The sequence below is a fragment of the Cervus canadensis genome, chromosome 31 (assembly GCF_019320065.1).
Source record: "Cervus canadensis isolate Bull #8, Minnesota chromosome 31, ASM1932006v1, whole genome shotgun sequence".
Lineage (NCBI taxonomy): Eukaryota > Metazoa > Chordata > Mammalia > Artiodactyla > Cervidae > Cervus > Cervus canadensis.
The window spans coordinates 18,061,725-18,076,596 of record NC_057416.1 but is presented as its reverse complement, the minus strand read 5'-3'; the positions used below and the strand labels follow the sequence as shown (position 1 = coordinate 18,076,596).

Below are 14,872 nucleotides of genomic sequence, written 5' to 3'. Positions count from 1 at the left end.
CTGCAAGTAGAATAGAAAGACAATTGTGCTCGGCCATCACAGGCTTAGAGAGCAGGGAGACGCCTTAGTGGTCAGTCATTTCAATTACACAGAAAAGAATACTAATATTAAGAGGTTACATGATCCACCCAAAAAGTCACTGCTGTTTGGACACTACTTCTGAGCATCTGGGCTTCCCTGGTGGCTTACACGGTAAAGAATGTGCCTGCAATGTGGGAGACCTGGGTTCGATTCCTGGGTCAGGAAGATCCTCTGGAAAAGGGAAAGGCTACCCGCTCCAGTATTCCTGCCTGGAGAATTCCATGGACAGCGGAGCCTGGCAGGCTACAGTCCATGGGGTTGCAAAGAGTCGGACGTGACTGAGCAACTAACACTTCACTTTCTCAGCTTCTAAGCTGCTCCTCCAAAAGCCAACACACTGTGCCTTTTCCTTAGCAGGCTCACCATAATACTCGGTCAGCTTTAAATAATGATAATCACTAACCATCAACAGAGAAGCCTGGAAAAGTCAAGTTTATGACTTTTGGAAAATACGCGTTCATACTCGAAATCTACATTAAATCACAGTGTTGACCCCTTAAAATACAGCTTCTCCCACTGCAATTATTAGAGCAGGGTTAACTGAAGACAGGCATTCTCAAACTCTGTCCTATGCCCTATTTCTAATCCACGGTTTAGAGGCTTTGCCAGACAGAACCACGGAGGGATTTATACTGTCCATTTCTTCTCTCAGTCACTTGTTAATTTGCCATTGTAATAACCTTTCCTATCAAGGGTCACTGTTACATTAAGTGTCAGTGTTAGGCTTTGGAAACAAGACATCACAGTAGTCCCACAATGTGACAAGGGAAAATGCCTAACGCTAATAGTTTTTCCGCACGTAGAAAGGAGATATATACTGGAGGGTTTTTTTTGTTTTTGTTTAACTGCTATGCCTATGAAAACAAATATTCTTTACAATCCTTTATATTTTTCTTTATTTTTGGCTGTGCTGGGTCTTCGTTGCTGTGAGGGCTTTTCTCTAGTTGTGGTGTGTGGGCCCCTCACTGCAGCGCCTCCTCTTGTGGAGCACGGGCTCTAGAGTGTGTGGGCTTCAGTACTGGTGGTGCACGGGCTCAGTAGTTGCAGTTCCCGGAGCACAGGCTCAATGGTTGTGGCACGCAGGCTTAGCTGCTCTGTGGCATGTGGGATCTTTCCGACCAAAGGATCGAACCCGTGTCTCCTGCACTGACAGGCAGATTCTGTACCACTGAGCCACCAGGGAAGCCCTACAATACTTTATGTAATCTCTGACTTGAGACGTAAATTAAGACTGCCCTTCCAAGCAGCACAGAGCAGGCATATTAGACTTGTTTAACTAGTTCCTTCACCGTGACCAGTATCAATAGCAGCTCCCAAAGCACAGAGATGTCACACAACAAATACTTCCCAAAAGAACTGCAAAAATTGCATTTTGAAAACTACCAAAAAGTTGTTGAAAGAAACGAATGGAGACCTAACTAAAAGGGGGAGGGCACCCCATATTCATGAATCAAAATACTGAATATTATAAAGATGGCCAATGCTCCAGAAGTGCATCTGCTGATTCAATGCAATCTCTATCAAAATCCTAACCAACTTCTTTACTGAAATTGACATGCTGACACTAGTGTTCACATGGAAATTCAAGAGACTCAGAACAGTCAAAATAATCTTGAAAAAAGGACAAGTTGAAGGATGTGCACTTTCTGATTTCAGGACTCACCACACCACAGTAATCAAGACAATGTGGTACTGATGAGGATCGACATGCAGATCCATGTGCAACCCCACGGACCGTAGCCTGTCAGTCTCCTCTGTCCATGGGGATTCTCCAGGCAAGAATACTGGAGTGGGTTGCCATGCCTTCCTCAAAGGGATTTTCCCAGCCCAGGGATCAAACCTGGGTCTCCAGAATTGCAGGCAGATTCTTTACCATCTGGGCCACCACGGAAGCCTACAGGATAGCTTAGAGGGCCCAGAAACAAATTCTCGTGTTCACAGCCAACTGTTTTCAACAAAGGTTCCACGATAGTTCAGTGCAGGAAAGAACAGTGTTTTCCACAAATGGTGCTGGGACAGCTGGAAATCTACATGCCAAAGAATTAAGTTGGATCCCCCTACTTCATATCATATCATATACAGAAATTAGCTCAAAAATGCATCAAAGACCTAAATATAAGAGCTGAAAGTGTAAAACTCTTAGAAGAAAACATGGGCATAGGTCTTCATGACCTTGTACAAGCAATGGCTTCTTAGACATAATGCCAAATGAATAAGTAACTTAAGAAGAAAAATAGGTAAACTGGATCTCATGAAAACTAAAAATGTGCCTCAAAGGGTATTATCAAGAAAATGAAACAACAGGGATATGCTGGTGGTACAGTGGTTAAGACTCCATACTCCCAACACAGGGGGTCCAGGTTTAATTCCTAGACAGAAAACTAGTTCCCACACGTCATAGCTAAGTCCTGGCACAGCCAAATAAATATTAAAAAAGAAAGAAAGAAAGAAAGAAAACGAAAACACAACCTACAGAATGGGAGAAAATTATTTGCAAATCATCTATTTGGTAAGAGCTTAATATTCAGAATATACAAAGAACTCCTACACCTCAATAATAATAATACAAATAATTTTAAAGTGGGCAAAGGACTTGAATAAGTGTTTCCCCAAAGAAGATACATGAATGGCCCATAAGCTTCTGAAAGATGCTCAACATCTGAGTAGCCATCACGGAAATGCAAATTGAAACCACAATGAGATACCAGTTCATACCCACTAGAATAGGGCTTCCCTGGTGTCTCAGACGATAAAGAATCTGCCTGCAATGCAGGAGACCCGATTCAAGCTCCGGGTCGGGAAAATCCCCTGGAGGAGGAAATGGCAACACACTTCAGTATTCTTATCTGGAGAATCCCATGGACAGGATCCTGGGGGGCTACAGTCCATGGGGTCGCAAATGGTCAGATACAACTGAGCAACTAACACTAGATCTAGACTAGACCCACTGGCTATAACAAAAAACAGAATCTAAAAGAGTGGATATATAGATAACTGAGTCACTTTGCCGTATAGCAGAACTAACACAGCATCGTGAATCAACTGCAGTCCGATAAAAAAGAGTCAGAAACAAACAAAAGCAAGTGTGGACAAAGACGTGGAGAAGCTCATGGAAATGCAAAACAGTGCAGCCACTTTGGAAGACACTCGGGAAGTTTCCCGGTTAAACCCAGAATTATCACCTAGCTTTCAGATAAAAGTTACCTGATTTAACATGTAGTCATTCTGTAGCATGCTGGGCTTCCCTGGGGGCTCAGGTGGTAAAGAATCCACCTGCAATATTTTATCTCCTAAATACTAGGATGTGCTGGAAATTTAAAGTGAAAGAAAATAAAAATCTCATTGTGTGCAGAAGAGTTTCCTTTGGCCTTTAAAAATTAGTTTGGCAGACATGTATGTTCAAACTCGGGCTTTTGGAAGCCTTTAGAATTTAAACTGCTCTGCATGGCTGGGTCCTCTCTAGCTCTATAGTAAGTGAGAACCTATAACAGGTAAGCCTGTAACTTGCCTGCCTGACTAAGCTAAGGAAACCTAGCATGCCTCAGGAGCATCAAGTTATTCCATATGTAAGGTTATCCATCCCATTTTCTTTAATATACTACCTGTATACAGGGGGTTGGGGTGAGGGGTGTCCACAAATTTATACCTCCTATCCAGGCTTTCCTCACTACATCATAGCCTTTAACTAGGAACCAGCAATGCTCCCTCCTAAAATTTATTGCAATTGTGATTGTATATTTATTTGTGCAATCCTTCAACTTTCCTGGAACCTTCCTGAAGACAAGGCCCTTACTCATTTGGGGCTCACCTTTATAGCCTTAGCTCCCAGTGCTATCATGAAGCATGAAAATCTGTAATCAGTGTATCACAGTAATACCTTCTGCCTCTGCCGTGTGATTTGCTGTTGTAATCCTCAATGGACTCAGAAGCCATAAAACTGTCTTATAACCACATATTAAGGAGGAGAATTTAAGTAGCGGATAGGCACCTAACCAGGAATAGATAAAACATAGAAACTGTAGTGAGTACAGTTTATAAAATCTTCTCTGCTTTCAAGAGACCAAGTTTTTTAATTCCCAGTTGATGTTCAAAGGTTCAGAGACAGTCTTAGAGATAGGTGTGAGTTTGTTCAATAGAAGTGTGAAAAGGAAAAGTAAACTGTTAAGTGCTTGAACTACTAAACCTGATCACAAGATTATTTAACAATTAAGGACTATCCATTTTATAATAGCATATTTCTTAGAAAAAGTATATTCTCCACATCTCCACATGCTGAATAATAAATATGCTCCACATTTGAAAAAAAAATCATTACTTAAAAAAGCAAATTATCTGTGATTAATAAAACATCCTTCTGCATCAGATGGCTTAGCAACTATGTTTACCAAGTTTCAACCCTATGACAGCCAACGTCACAAGCAGTTATGTTTATGCCACAAAACTGAAAGTATATTTATAAGCAACTAGTGAAAAATCACTGGGAATACACTTAAATACTTAATAATGTAACTTTACAAAATGATTCTTTTCCTCTACCCATATTTAAAGTGGTCACTTACCTGTATTCAAGGCTGTAAATAGACTTTTTCTTGAAGGATCTAAAATATAAGAGAAATATTTGTAAGATACACATTTTACAGGAAATATCACACAATAAACCATTTTACAAATAAAGTTCCCCCTCCCAAGCATAAAAAGACATTCCAAATAAGATCAAAATGGTAGTTTAATGGTTTAATGGTGATATTATTCGTTGTCACCAATTAAATATGCTAGGACAAACCACAGTTTTTTTCAATTCAAAAACTGCTGAAATTCAAATTTAACAGTACTGAATTTACATGTGTCTTACACACTTTATGCTATCCCACCACTTACAGAGCAGATAAAAGGCCAGGCTTTATGGAAGAAAGGGTGTGATTTCTAAAACTGCCACGTATTAAATCCAGTTGTATAGCTATTCAGCTAAGAAGGAAAAAATATACATATGCTTTTCCTTCAAACAGATATAATATAAAATTGTAAGCAGGGGAATTCTTTCACAATGTATATATGCATTAAATCAAATTTATTATAATTTTCATTGTCAATTATACACCCATAAAGCTGAAAAACAAATACAACAAGGAGTGGTGAAAGGCACAGAGCTACAAAAGTCAGTCACGAGGAGATTATGAGCACGTCTTCCTGACATGATAGAGTCGTTTCTAGGGCAAAGCACCAGCAGATCAGTCAGAACAGTTGCCACATTCTATCCGTGGAATTTTACAGAGACGATAATCTCTTAAAATATGTGGCTGTTGTAAATGGAAAGCATTGATTTCCACTCAAGTAAAACCTCTGTGATACAAAAGCTCATAAATTCAATAAAAGGGCATTTTAGAATACTGAGGTTCTCTGTTCTGTAAAGGTATCCGAGGAATCAAGCTACTCTAACTCTGCAAGTGACCTTAGTCTCAAAGCCAGACACTTTCCTTCCAGGTACCAGTGTGTGTGCAGATCACAGGGCTGTATCATCCACCAGTGAAAACCAGATTCATAAACTGATGTCAGCCCAACAAGGGGTCATTTGATGCCTCACAAGTTTATTTAAGACCTTGGACAGATGAGGACCTGCTGGCACTTGGAAGAATCTTTCTGCCAGTATCTGTACCTATTCTCTCTTGAATTCAGTAGAAAAGGAAAGTGTTGGTAAATACTAATAGGTAATCAGCCTCAGGTTACCACAGGAAACTTCACTACATACATCTCTCTCTCTCTCTATCACTCACACACACACACACCCCCACACACACACATATTGAGAAGGAAGCAGAGCAACAGACACACTGCTTTGAGAGACTAACACCTTTCTGCTAAGTTATTTAATGACATAATAACAAGTTCCCAAAGATTCATACAGTTTAACTCAGTGATCCCTCTTGTAGGAAAACCCCATGGATGAAACTAGAATCTCAAGCAATGAACAATGTTCACCTTCAAAGATGTTCATCCCAGTATAAGGTGCCATAGTGAAAGTCAGAAATCGTGTCCAGGAACCACAGAATTAGAAAACAGGAGGCAATTTCATAGTCATTTAAAATGAAGATGCTCTCATGACATGCTACTAAATTAATAAAAAGCAGCACAGCACAAGAGAGCGTATATACTATGCTCTGAGTTTTCTTGAAACAAAAGGAAGATGATGACCCATGCAAAAGGAATGAACAGGAGGAAATGGAACAGTTATCCGTGGTTGATGGGATGAAGGAGAACTGTGTAACTTTCTGTGTTTTTTAATCTCTCTAATATAAATACGCCTCACATATGACAGCTCAGGCTTCTCATTCACAAGTATTCTTCCAGCTAAACAATCTTTCCGTTCACTGAATAACAATTGCTAACGTGCTTCAGCTCCACTGTAATAAAGCTGCAAGAGAACGTTCCATATAAGCAGCGGTCCCCCATCATTTCTGGCACCAGGGACTGATTTCATGGACGACAATTTTTCCATAGACCTGGGGGCAGGGTGGAGGGTTGTTGGGGGGAGGGGATAGTTTGGGGATGATTCAAATGCGTTACATTTATTGTCACTTTATTTCTATTATTATTACATCAGCACCACCTCCGATCATCAGGCATCCAGATTCCAGAGGTATATACCCCAGAAATATATACCTCTTATGTTGTAAACCTGAAGATTAACCTTCATAGCTGCAGCAATTACAAAGTAAATAATTCAGAGAAGAGATAAAGCAAGCGGTGGGGGGTGGGGGTGAGGATAACATGGTTGGACCCAAAGTATGAAGTAAGCCATGCATTTCTATTCCATTACTATAGATTGCCACTTTCACATAATTTAACTCTGGAAGTTTTATTTCTTATCTCCTTATACCTTTGCTCTGTCTGCTGATTTCTGTGTATCAAGTTTTAGCTACAGAACCAGCAGACTCTCAGAACAAGAAGAGCTCCCTCAGTGTAAAATCTGTCATGTCTTTATTTCTCAGACTTTTTGTAAATAAAAATACCATGAACCTGTCAACATTTTTAACCTCCTATGAGACAAGGATTTGAAAAGCCCCGTCTTCCTCTTCTCTTCAGAGGGAGGTCCCATACCTTTTGGAGGAGTTTTCAGGAAGTGCGCGTGACCTCTGGGTACCAAGGGCTTCAAATATAAGGGTGCTGAGGAGCCATTTTGAAATGCTGGTTTTGGAGGTTTTTCCTCATATTTGATGACAGCGGCATTGCCAGCTAGAATAGAAAAGTGCATTTTAGTTTACTGATAACCACAGTACGAATCTTCCATGACCTATCTGTCCCCCTTGAATTAGCAAGTGCTCACTAAGCACCCACACCACCTGCCAGTCGTTACTGGAGGCTGGGGATACAAAGACGACAATAGGTAGTTCCTGTCCGCAGGGACGCAGGGTAAGACGTAACCAGGGTGATCACACATCCTGGTACAGCCCAGGTTCACGCCTCAGGTCCAGGGCAGCTTTCATCCCTCAAACCTGGGAGATGTTTTGGTATCCTCGGGGGTTCTGGAACCAATCCCCCATGGTACCAAGGGATGAGTATTATCCACAAGCTCATCTGTAGCTGTGAAGGTAAGATCAGGTTCTGACCCTTCTCTGCTGCAGCAAGAAGCTAAAACTCCAACATCCGCCCTAGAACAAAGGTGCCTAAGCCTCAGAGTTGAAACAGAAAATGGAATTCCACCTCAATAATAAAAGCATCTCCTGTAGTCCAGGCAAACCTTTCCTCTCTCACTCACACAGGAATTAACTCGGGGTTGGGGGCAGCGGGACGTTTCCAGGCACTAAAGGAACTGAATAAAGGGCTTCTGGAGCAAATCTGAGACTAGCCACCTGTGCTTAGACTGTGCTGTAATTCTGAGTCCATGACAGTTAACTAGCAAAAGGGGGTCTGGCAGAAGCAGACCTACACTATTTCCCAGGAAGAGGTCAGAGTGAAGGTGACCAAATACTCTCTTCTAGGGCTAATATGTCAATGGGTCCTAGAAAGGATGTCTGCTATTTTGCTAGTCTCTGATTTTGCTTCTCTGTCCTCACTGGGACCCTAAAGGCAATCCTGGCATTATCAAAAGACAGTGATACATGGAAATAAAGAACACGGCTTTAAAAAAATAAAAATTGATTGTCTACCAGAATGACAATCTGAATCACGGAGAAACCTGTAGATAAAGCCTTCAACAGATGCCTTGCTTACTTGTATTTCTTCTTTTGCACAGTAATGACAGGAGCCCTGGACAATGAAAACCTGAGTATCTTTCAGTTACGTAAGACAACTGTGTAGACTGTATGTTTATGTAGGTTCTCCCTCAATGAGATATTTCTCTTCACACTTATAGCTTCCCACTGGATTGAAATAAATAACCAAAATCTTCTATTGTATCCTTAAGATTTGTAAGGAGCAGGGGAAGAGGCAAGCGAAACGAAGGAGCAGGATCTGTTTCCTGTGCTCTGAATTCAAAGAAAGCAAGCATTTTCACACTGCATTTTGGTAAAGGTGTGCTGGGCCCATAATGAGGTCCTATGAAACAGCGTTCCCGGCTCTGGTACAGTTGAGAGGACTATGGAAACTTTAGGAACACAACCAGCACCCCCATCACTTAACTGCACTGTTTCTGGCTGAGTGTTATCTACATTGTAGAATCGCGTTAAGTGTCAAAAACCTTTAAGGAAAGGTTTGGAAACAATAGTACCGGCATGTAAAGGTAACACAAAAAGCTGTTTCAGAGACTTGCCTGGGTGGCTCAGTGGTAAAATTCCACCTGCCCAGGCAGGAGTCACAGGTTCGACCTCTGATCCAGGAAGATCCCACACGCTGCAGAGCAACTAAGTCCGCGCATCACCCCTCCTGAGCCTGTGCTCCAGAGCCTGGGAGCCACGACTCCCGAAGCCCACGCACCCGAAGCCTGTGCTCCTAACCAGAGAAGCCACTGCACTGAGACGCCTCCGAGGCCAAAACTGAACAGTGGACCTCACTCACCCCGACTAGAGAAATCCCCTGCGGTGACAAAGACCCAATGCAGCCAAAAATAACACATAGAATTACATATATCCAAAAGGCTGTTTCCAATTTTAGTAAGTGGTAATAAACACAGAGAGAAGAGCAGCAGCGGTGACCTAATTAAGACGGGGAGGGCATCAGTATGTCCTTATCATTCCGAAATTTTCCAGAACTGAATCATCTTTGAAAAAGTTCACTGTCCAGGAGCTCGGCTCCTACAAGGAATTTTAATAGCACTGCTTGGCTCTCACTGAGAGGTTATCATGTTATACATAATGCTCAAGAGTGTAAACACAGCACTTTGCCCTTTTCTCTCCATAGCTCAGGAGGGGGGAAAAATCAAAAGAAAAATACTAGAAAGTTTTATAGTTTTTTCAATTCCCATAAAAGTTAGCCTTTTTATCTATCTCCCCTTGGTAACCATACAAACCACTGGCATGTTCATGTCACCATATACTTACTGGGCTGGAGGTTTGATCATCCACAACCTGGTTTCCAGGCTTAATATCCCCCTCTGCCAACCCAGACTGGACTTCTTAATCATTTGTTTCAAAATAATTTTCAACACCCAATTCTAACCATCCAATTCCATTCTAATTATTAACGCTTACAATCACAAAGGTCTTTATCGCCAATCTTGATCCCTTTCTTCACTTCACACTTCTGCAAAGGGATGAGATGTCAACCCTATTTACTAATATTTATAAATTTGAAGACAGAAATTTTTCCCTAGGCTAAACTGTTCCAGCTCCTACAACATTCCTGAAGGATGTCACACTTGAGCCTGGTGAAGACTTGCCATCACGCTGCCCTGATCGACGTCAAGTCCCCCCTTCAGGGAGCCGTCTGTTCTTCCTGTGCCCAGGTAACGCTTAATACCAGGCCAAATCTACAGCCTTCCCTCCCGCTGACAAGTTTCTGTCAATTTTCTGCCGTGCTTTCCAACTCCCTTCTCCCCCAGAACGTGGAGATTTGAGTTTTCCAAAGCTGACACGGAGCTAACGTAAATGTTAAACACTAAAAGATACGACTACTACAAAATTCAACATAACTTTTTAAAGAACCGATGGGGAGTGACTTCATAGTCTTAAAGAAACAGAACCAAAGTGTCATAGAGCATGTCTTTTAGAATTTCATATAAAATGGATATTGGGTTTCAATCAACATTTCCACCTACGCTAAATCAAAACCTATGAAGGGAAGTGAATAATGTTATTGGCATCAACCGTGTATTACAACAATCTGGATTCAAGCCTGCCTTTTCTTGACACTTTTTGAAACTATATTCAGCAGCAAATAAGTTGCCTATTCAGATTTTGAAAAACTGAATTTAATTTACAGACCTACTATAAATTCATATGATAGTAAATCCACACATTTTATTTCTAAGCTTTGAACATAAAGACTTTCGGTTTCCAAAGGACTTGGTAAAAGGATTTGTCACGAAAGCAAAAGACTCTTCTCACAAGGGACAATATTCCCATCTCGGTCATGCGCAGAACAGGAGGCGCTGGGGGCCAGCTGTCTCACCACCGCCCTGGAGGCTCAGTCCTGCCGCCACGCGATCGCATCAGTGTTAACACGCGAGGGTCAACATTCCATATGACAAGAATAAAAATGAGCTTGACTCAAACATACACACACATGCACTTCCATTTATATGTAACATATATATACACACACATGCACATATGCACACACATAAACACACACACACTTCCATTTTGATGTGACATATATAATATAAACACACACACATATACACATATGCACACAATCACATAAACACACACACGCTTCCATTTTTATGTGACATATATAAACACACACACACATGCACCCACTCACATAAACACACAAACACACACTTTCTCTCTCTCCAATCACCTACTACACATGCCCCCTTCATTCTCTCCTGTGTTACTAATGTGCTGACCTTTGACCAACACTTACACATCCCTCAGTTCTCTAAGGCTCTCTTCTAAGCTGGCCTGTCGCTTTCCAGTAAACCCCAACTGGAAGGACGACGTTTATTACAAGGCACGATGCCTTGAGAATATTTCTCTGGCCTTCTATTTCAGCTGGGCAGCTGGCTGGGTATGCTGAGAATGTCTGCATTTCCTCTCGTCTAGAATTATTATGTCCCAATGATAAACCCTTCAGCAGCACAAGTTCCAAAAGAATGACGGAAGCACCTTAGTGTCGAGGAATAGAATGGAGCCGGGACTATCTGAGTTGTGGTCCTGACCGGGCCACTGCCCAGCTGTGCTGAATTGTGTCACCTGTCTACGCAAGAGAGGGTCTGAACCCCTAGTGTGCAGACAGTGCAAACGGTGTCTTGGGACCCCCACTAATGGGTGCAGGGTCCGTCTGAGCCGAACACCCACTGGGAATTCTCCCAAACATGGTGCTCCGGGAGGCACGGCTGCTCCATGACGGCTGGTTTGTAGACTCAATGTGTGAGGTCCCCCAAGTGGTCGCCCACGCCTCAGCCAGGTCTAATACATGCCGTTTTAGAACTGCCCCATGCTGTGGTCAGCCCTGGACTTAGCTGCCCTGATTATGCCAGAGTAACAGATGCTCGTGAATCCTTCATTTCCCCACACGCAGAATGTGGTTCAAGTGAAATGACAGAGATGACCAAGTCTACCAAGAAAATGAAGAGATTCTCAGAGAAGTCCAAGCACAAGGAAAAAGATTTCCCTGCTAGAGAAAGGCTTCCACTGTTCCAAACTGTTATTTGCAAACTAACACTTCACACCACGCTCTAGCGCCTGCTCCACGTTAGTTTTTGTTTTTGTTTAAAAAACATGTATATACACATGGAGCCAAACTTCTGCTTGTTTTCCGAACTTTCGATGAATCAGCTTAACACTTCCCACTGTGCCAGATCCTCTGCCCACGTGGCTTTGAATCAAATCACAACTTACGTCCAAGCTCTGAAATTCCAAACACAAAGTCCCCAACCCTGTACTAACAGGAAGGTCTCAGACATAATCCAGCAAAGCATGAAGACAAAACACCAGTCTGGATGATAGCATTTTTGTATTCAGTCGTCCATTCAGATGTGCTTAAGTACTGGGCATGTGCCATAACACAGGGCCAACGTAGGTACCACCTGCCTTTCCCCCTTCCTCACCTCAGGCAGGCGTCAGTGGTCAAACCCACGCTGGGTTTGCTCTGAACCTGGAAGTGGCTGGGAAAACCTTCTCTGCTGTCCAGGTGATTCTCACCAACTGACCAGTAGTGGCAGGTGACACAATACCCCATTTGCCATTCAGCAATGAGGACGGGACTGAAGGCAAGTGAGACTGATCTTTCTCACCATTATCTTGACCCCTACTCCAAACAGCCTCCTTCCAAGCTGTTAGGTACCATCTTATCATCATGAAGAAAACTAAAGGTAGGCAGAAGTCTTTGCCGCTGCAAGGATTTAGGACCATCTGGGTCTCCCCGCCCATTCATCAGGTGAGAACACTGAGGCTAAGAGAGTGTGAGACTGTCCAGCTTCCATGAGTTAGTAAGAAAGCTTGCAGGAGTCCACCTTGGATGCTCTTTTCTACTGTATCATCCATGTGCACCGGGGCTGGCCGTGAAGGTGAGAGAAGAGAAAGCTCCATTTCTTTAGTTTACCTCTGCCCATTCCGTCTCCCAGGCAGTGCAGACAGCTCGGGTGTGCAACCTTTCATTTCCCCTTGCCATCTGTCTCTCAAAACTAAATGTGCTCATCATGCTTTTCCAGCCAAACTGGGAGGTGTAAGAAGCTCTTGGACTTCATACCTGCTAATATGGCAAAATTCTGGACTCCCCTGAGACCTCCTCCTACACTCACACAAAGGTCCCTCAAAGCTTCCCCTCTTTACAAGACCTACGCTATATAACGTATTTTTATCCAATGATCTTAAAAACTGGACCTTAGCTCTCTGAGTCTGGAAGAGCTTACAACATTTAACCTCTAAAAATGAGCATATTTGATACAGAAACTACCAGATTAAATTTTGTACTAATACATATATTTAAAAAATCAACACTGTAACTTTAAAAATTTTCTATGCTGAAAAGAACACACACAAAGCACCTGCTGGAACCCCCACAAAAGAAAGGTTTATTGTCTTATACATTTTGATTCAGTTGCTTTAGAACTTGGTCGTGTTATTTCTATAGCATCCTTAAGCACGGCAAACCAGAATTTTCTAAGAGCATCTTGCCATCTCAGAAGCGACTGCACTGACAGCATCACATCACAAAGAGAGGAGCAAACAAAGCAAGAAAACATTCTTTAAAAGCGTCCAAAGGCTTCACCCCAGAAGAATTTAAAACATAGATCGAAAGGTTATTTCCTAACATGACCCATCATTATCAGAAATCAGAAACATTGCAGCTCAAAATGATTTTTTTCTTGTTTGAAGGTAATTCTGAAAAAGCACACATTTTAAATATTTTTAGATAGAATATGAGTAAAAGCATTAAAATGTGATGATTTCATTCTAATTTTAGGAAAGCATTTTTCCTATACTTGCACAACGATTGGCTAAACACACACAAAAACTACCAGTTGTTTTATCACAAATGAGACCATTAACTAGTCTTTTATAAAATAATTTCATGTGCCAAGAACATCGACAACATTGCTGAATTATATTTAACCCGAGTTCCCAAACACATAAAATACACAATAAAATTGGTTCTATGCAGAATTATTCACAACTTCAATACACAATGCCCGAGAAATACCACAATTAACAAACTACGAGTTATAAAGATAGCAATCGAGAGATACTAAGTCAATTTATTGAAGGAAATTTAAGCATGCTTACAAAGAAAGAATCAAACCAGAAATCGTCGACCTACTTCTTTTGCCAGTAAACGTGGCTAACAAAGGAACTATACAAAGGCTGTAGGATCCCAGAACCAGCAGTGTCAATAAGGTAGCATCGTAGTGCCTCTCTGAGCCGGCCGGTGGGGTGAGTGTAGAATTGATAAATATTTTCGAAGACGCATCCGTGTCTGTACAGCTGCGAAATCCTCCTGGTATAGTCATTTAAAAGGATCACAGCAAGCTCAAGCGAGGAAAACTGCAGCCATGTTCATGCTCCTATTCCTCATGCTTGCTCTTAGTGAATTAGAATGGAGCAGGGGGAAAAAAAAAATCTAAGCTCCGAGGCACTACACAGAACAGATTAAACAGGCTAAACAGGCTCGCGGTTCCATCTAAGAAAGAGACTCATTGATTTGAACGCTTCATCTGAGACAGGGACACACAGCCAGTAGACAGGCTCTGTGGGTCTACGGGAAGCCCCTTTGTTAAAAGACAAAAAGGAACGGACAGAAGCATTTTGACGCCCTCCTTGGGAGTGTCAGACGCAGTCCTGAGCGGGGCCATGGCAACGTGGCGGTCCATGGGGACGCTGAGCAGTGCCCTGCCAGGGGCACAAGCGCCAACACTACACAACCCTCCAGCACCCCCCCTCCCCCCAGAGAGCACCTGGGTGCTTCTGTTCTAGCAGTTTTGTTTTTAAAATTTCCTGTTACAAACAGAGAATGCTGCAAGTGCGATGACCTTAAGGGAATACACGCGTCAATGACCTTTTCAAATCAAGAATCAACAGATACATGCAAACCCTCTGATCTCCTGCCACGACTTCAAACTTCAAGTAGCAAGTGGATAACAGTCCCGTCTCACTGCAAGTAGCACAGTCCAGGGTCCCTAAAGTTCCCATATGCAGCTACTTACTCTCATAGGAGACCAGCTGCTGCTGCTAAGTACCCTCTTGGAAAC

The 14,872-nt window shown here is 42.3% G+C and overlaps 1 protein-coding gene across 6 annotated transcripts in view; it reads right to left on the bottom strand.

Moving 5' to 3' along the window:
- The window catches only part of MTUS1 (microtubule associated scaffold protein 1), a 181,274-nt gene that overhangs the window by 70,498 nt on the left and 95,904 nt on the right, over positions 1-14,872 (bottom strand). For 5 of the 6 annotated variants that reach the window (XM_043454624.1, XM_043454623.1, XM_043454625.1 and 2 more), the window contains 2 exons: positions 7,177-7,311; positions 4,641-4,679 (listed from right to left, as the gene is read on the bottom strand). In XM_043454624.1, coding sequence (XP_043310559.1) covers positions 4,641-4,679; positions 7,177-7,311 — 174 coding nt within the window. Of the gene's footprint in view, positions 1-4,640; positions 4,680-7,176; positions 7,312-13,944; positions 14,220-14,872 lie in introns of those variants that run through there. The other variant, XM_043454627.1, reaches the window with a different exon arrangement.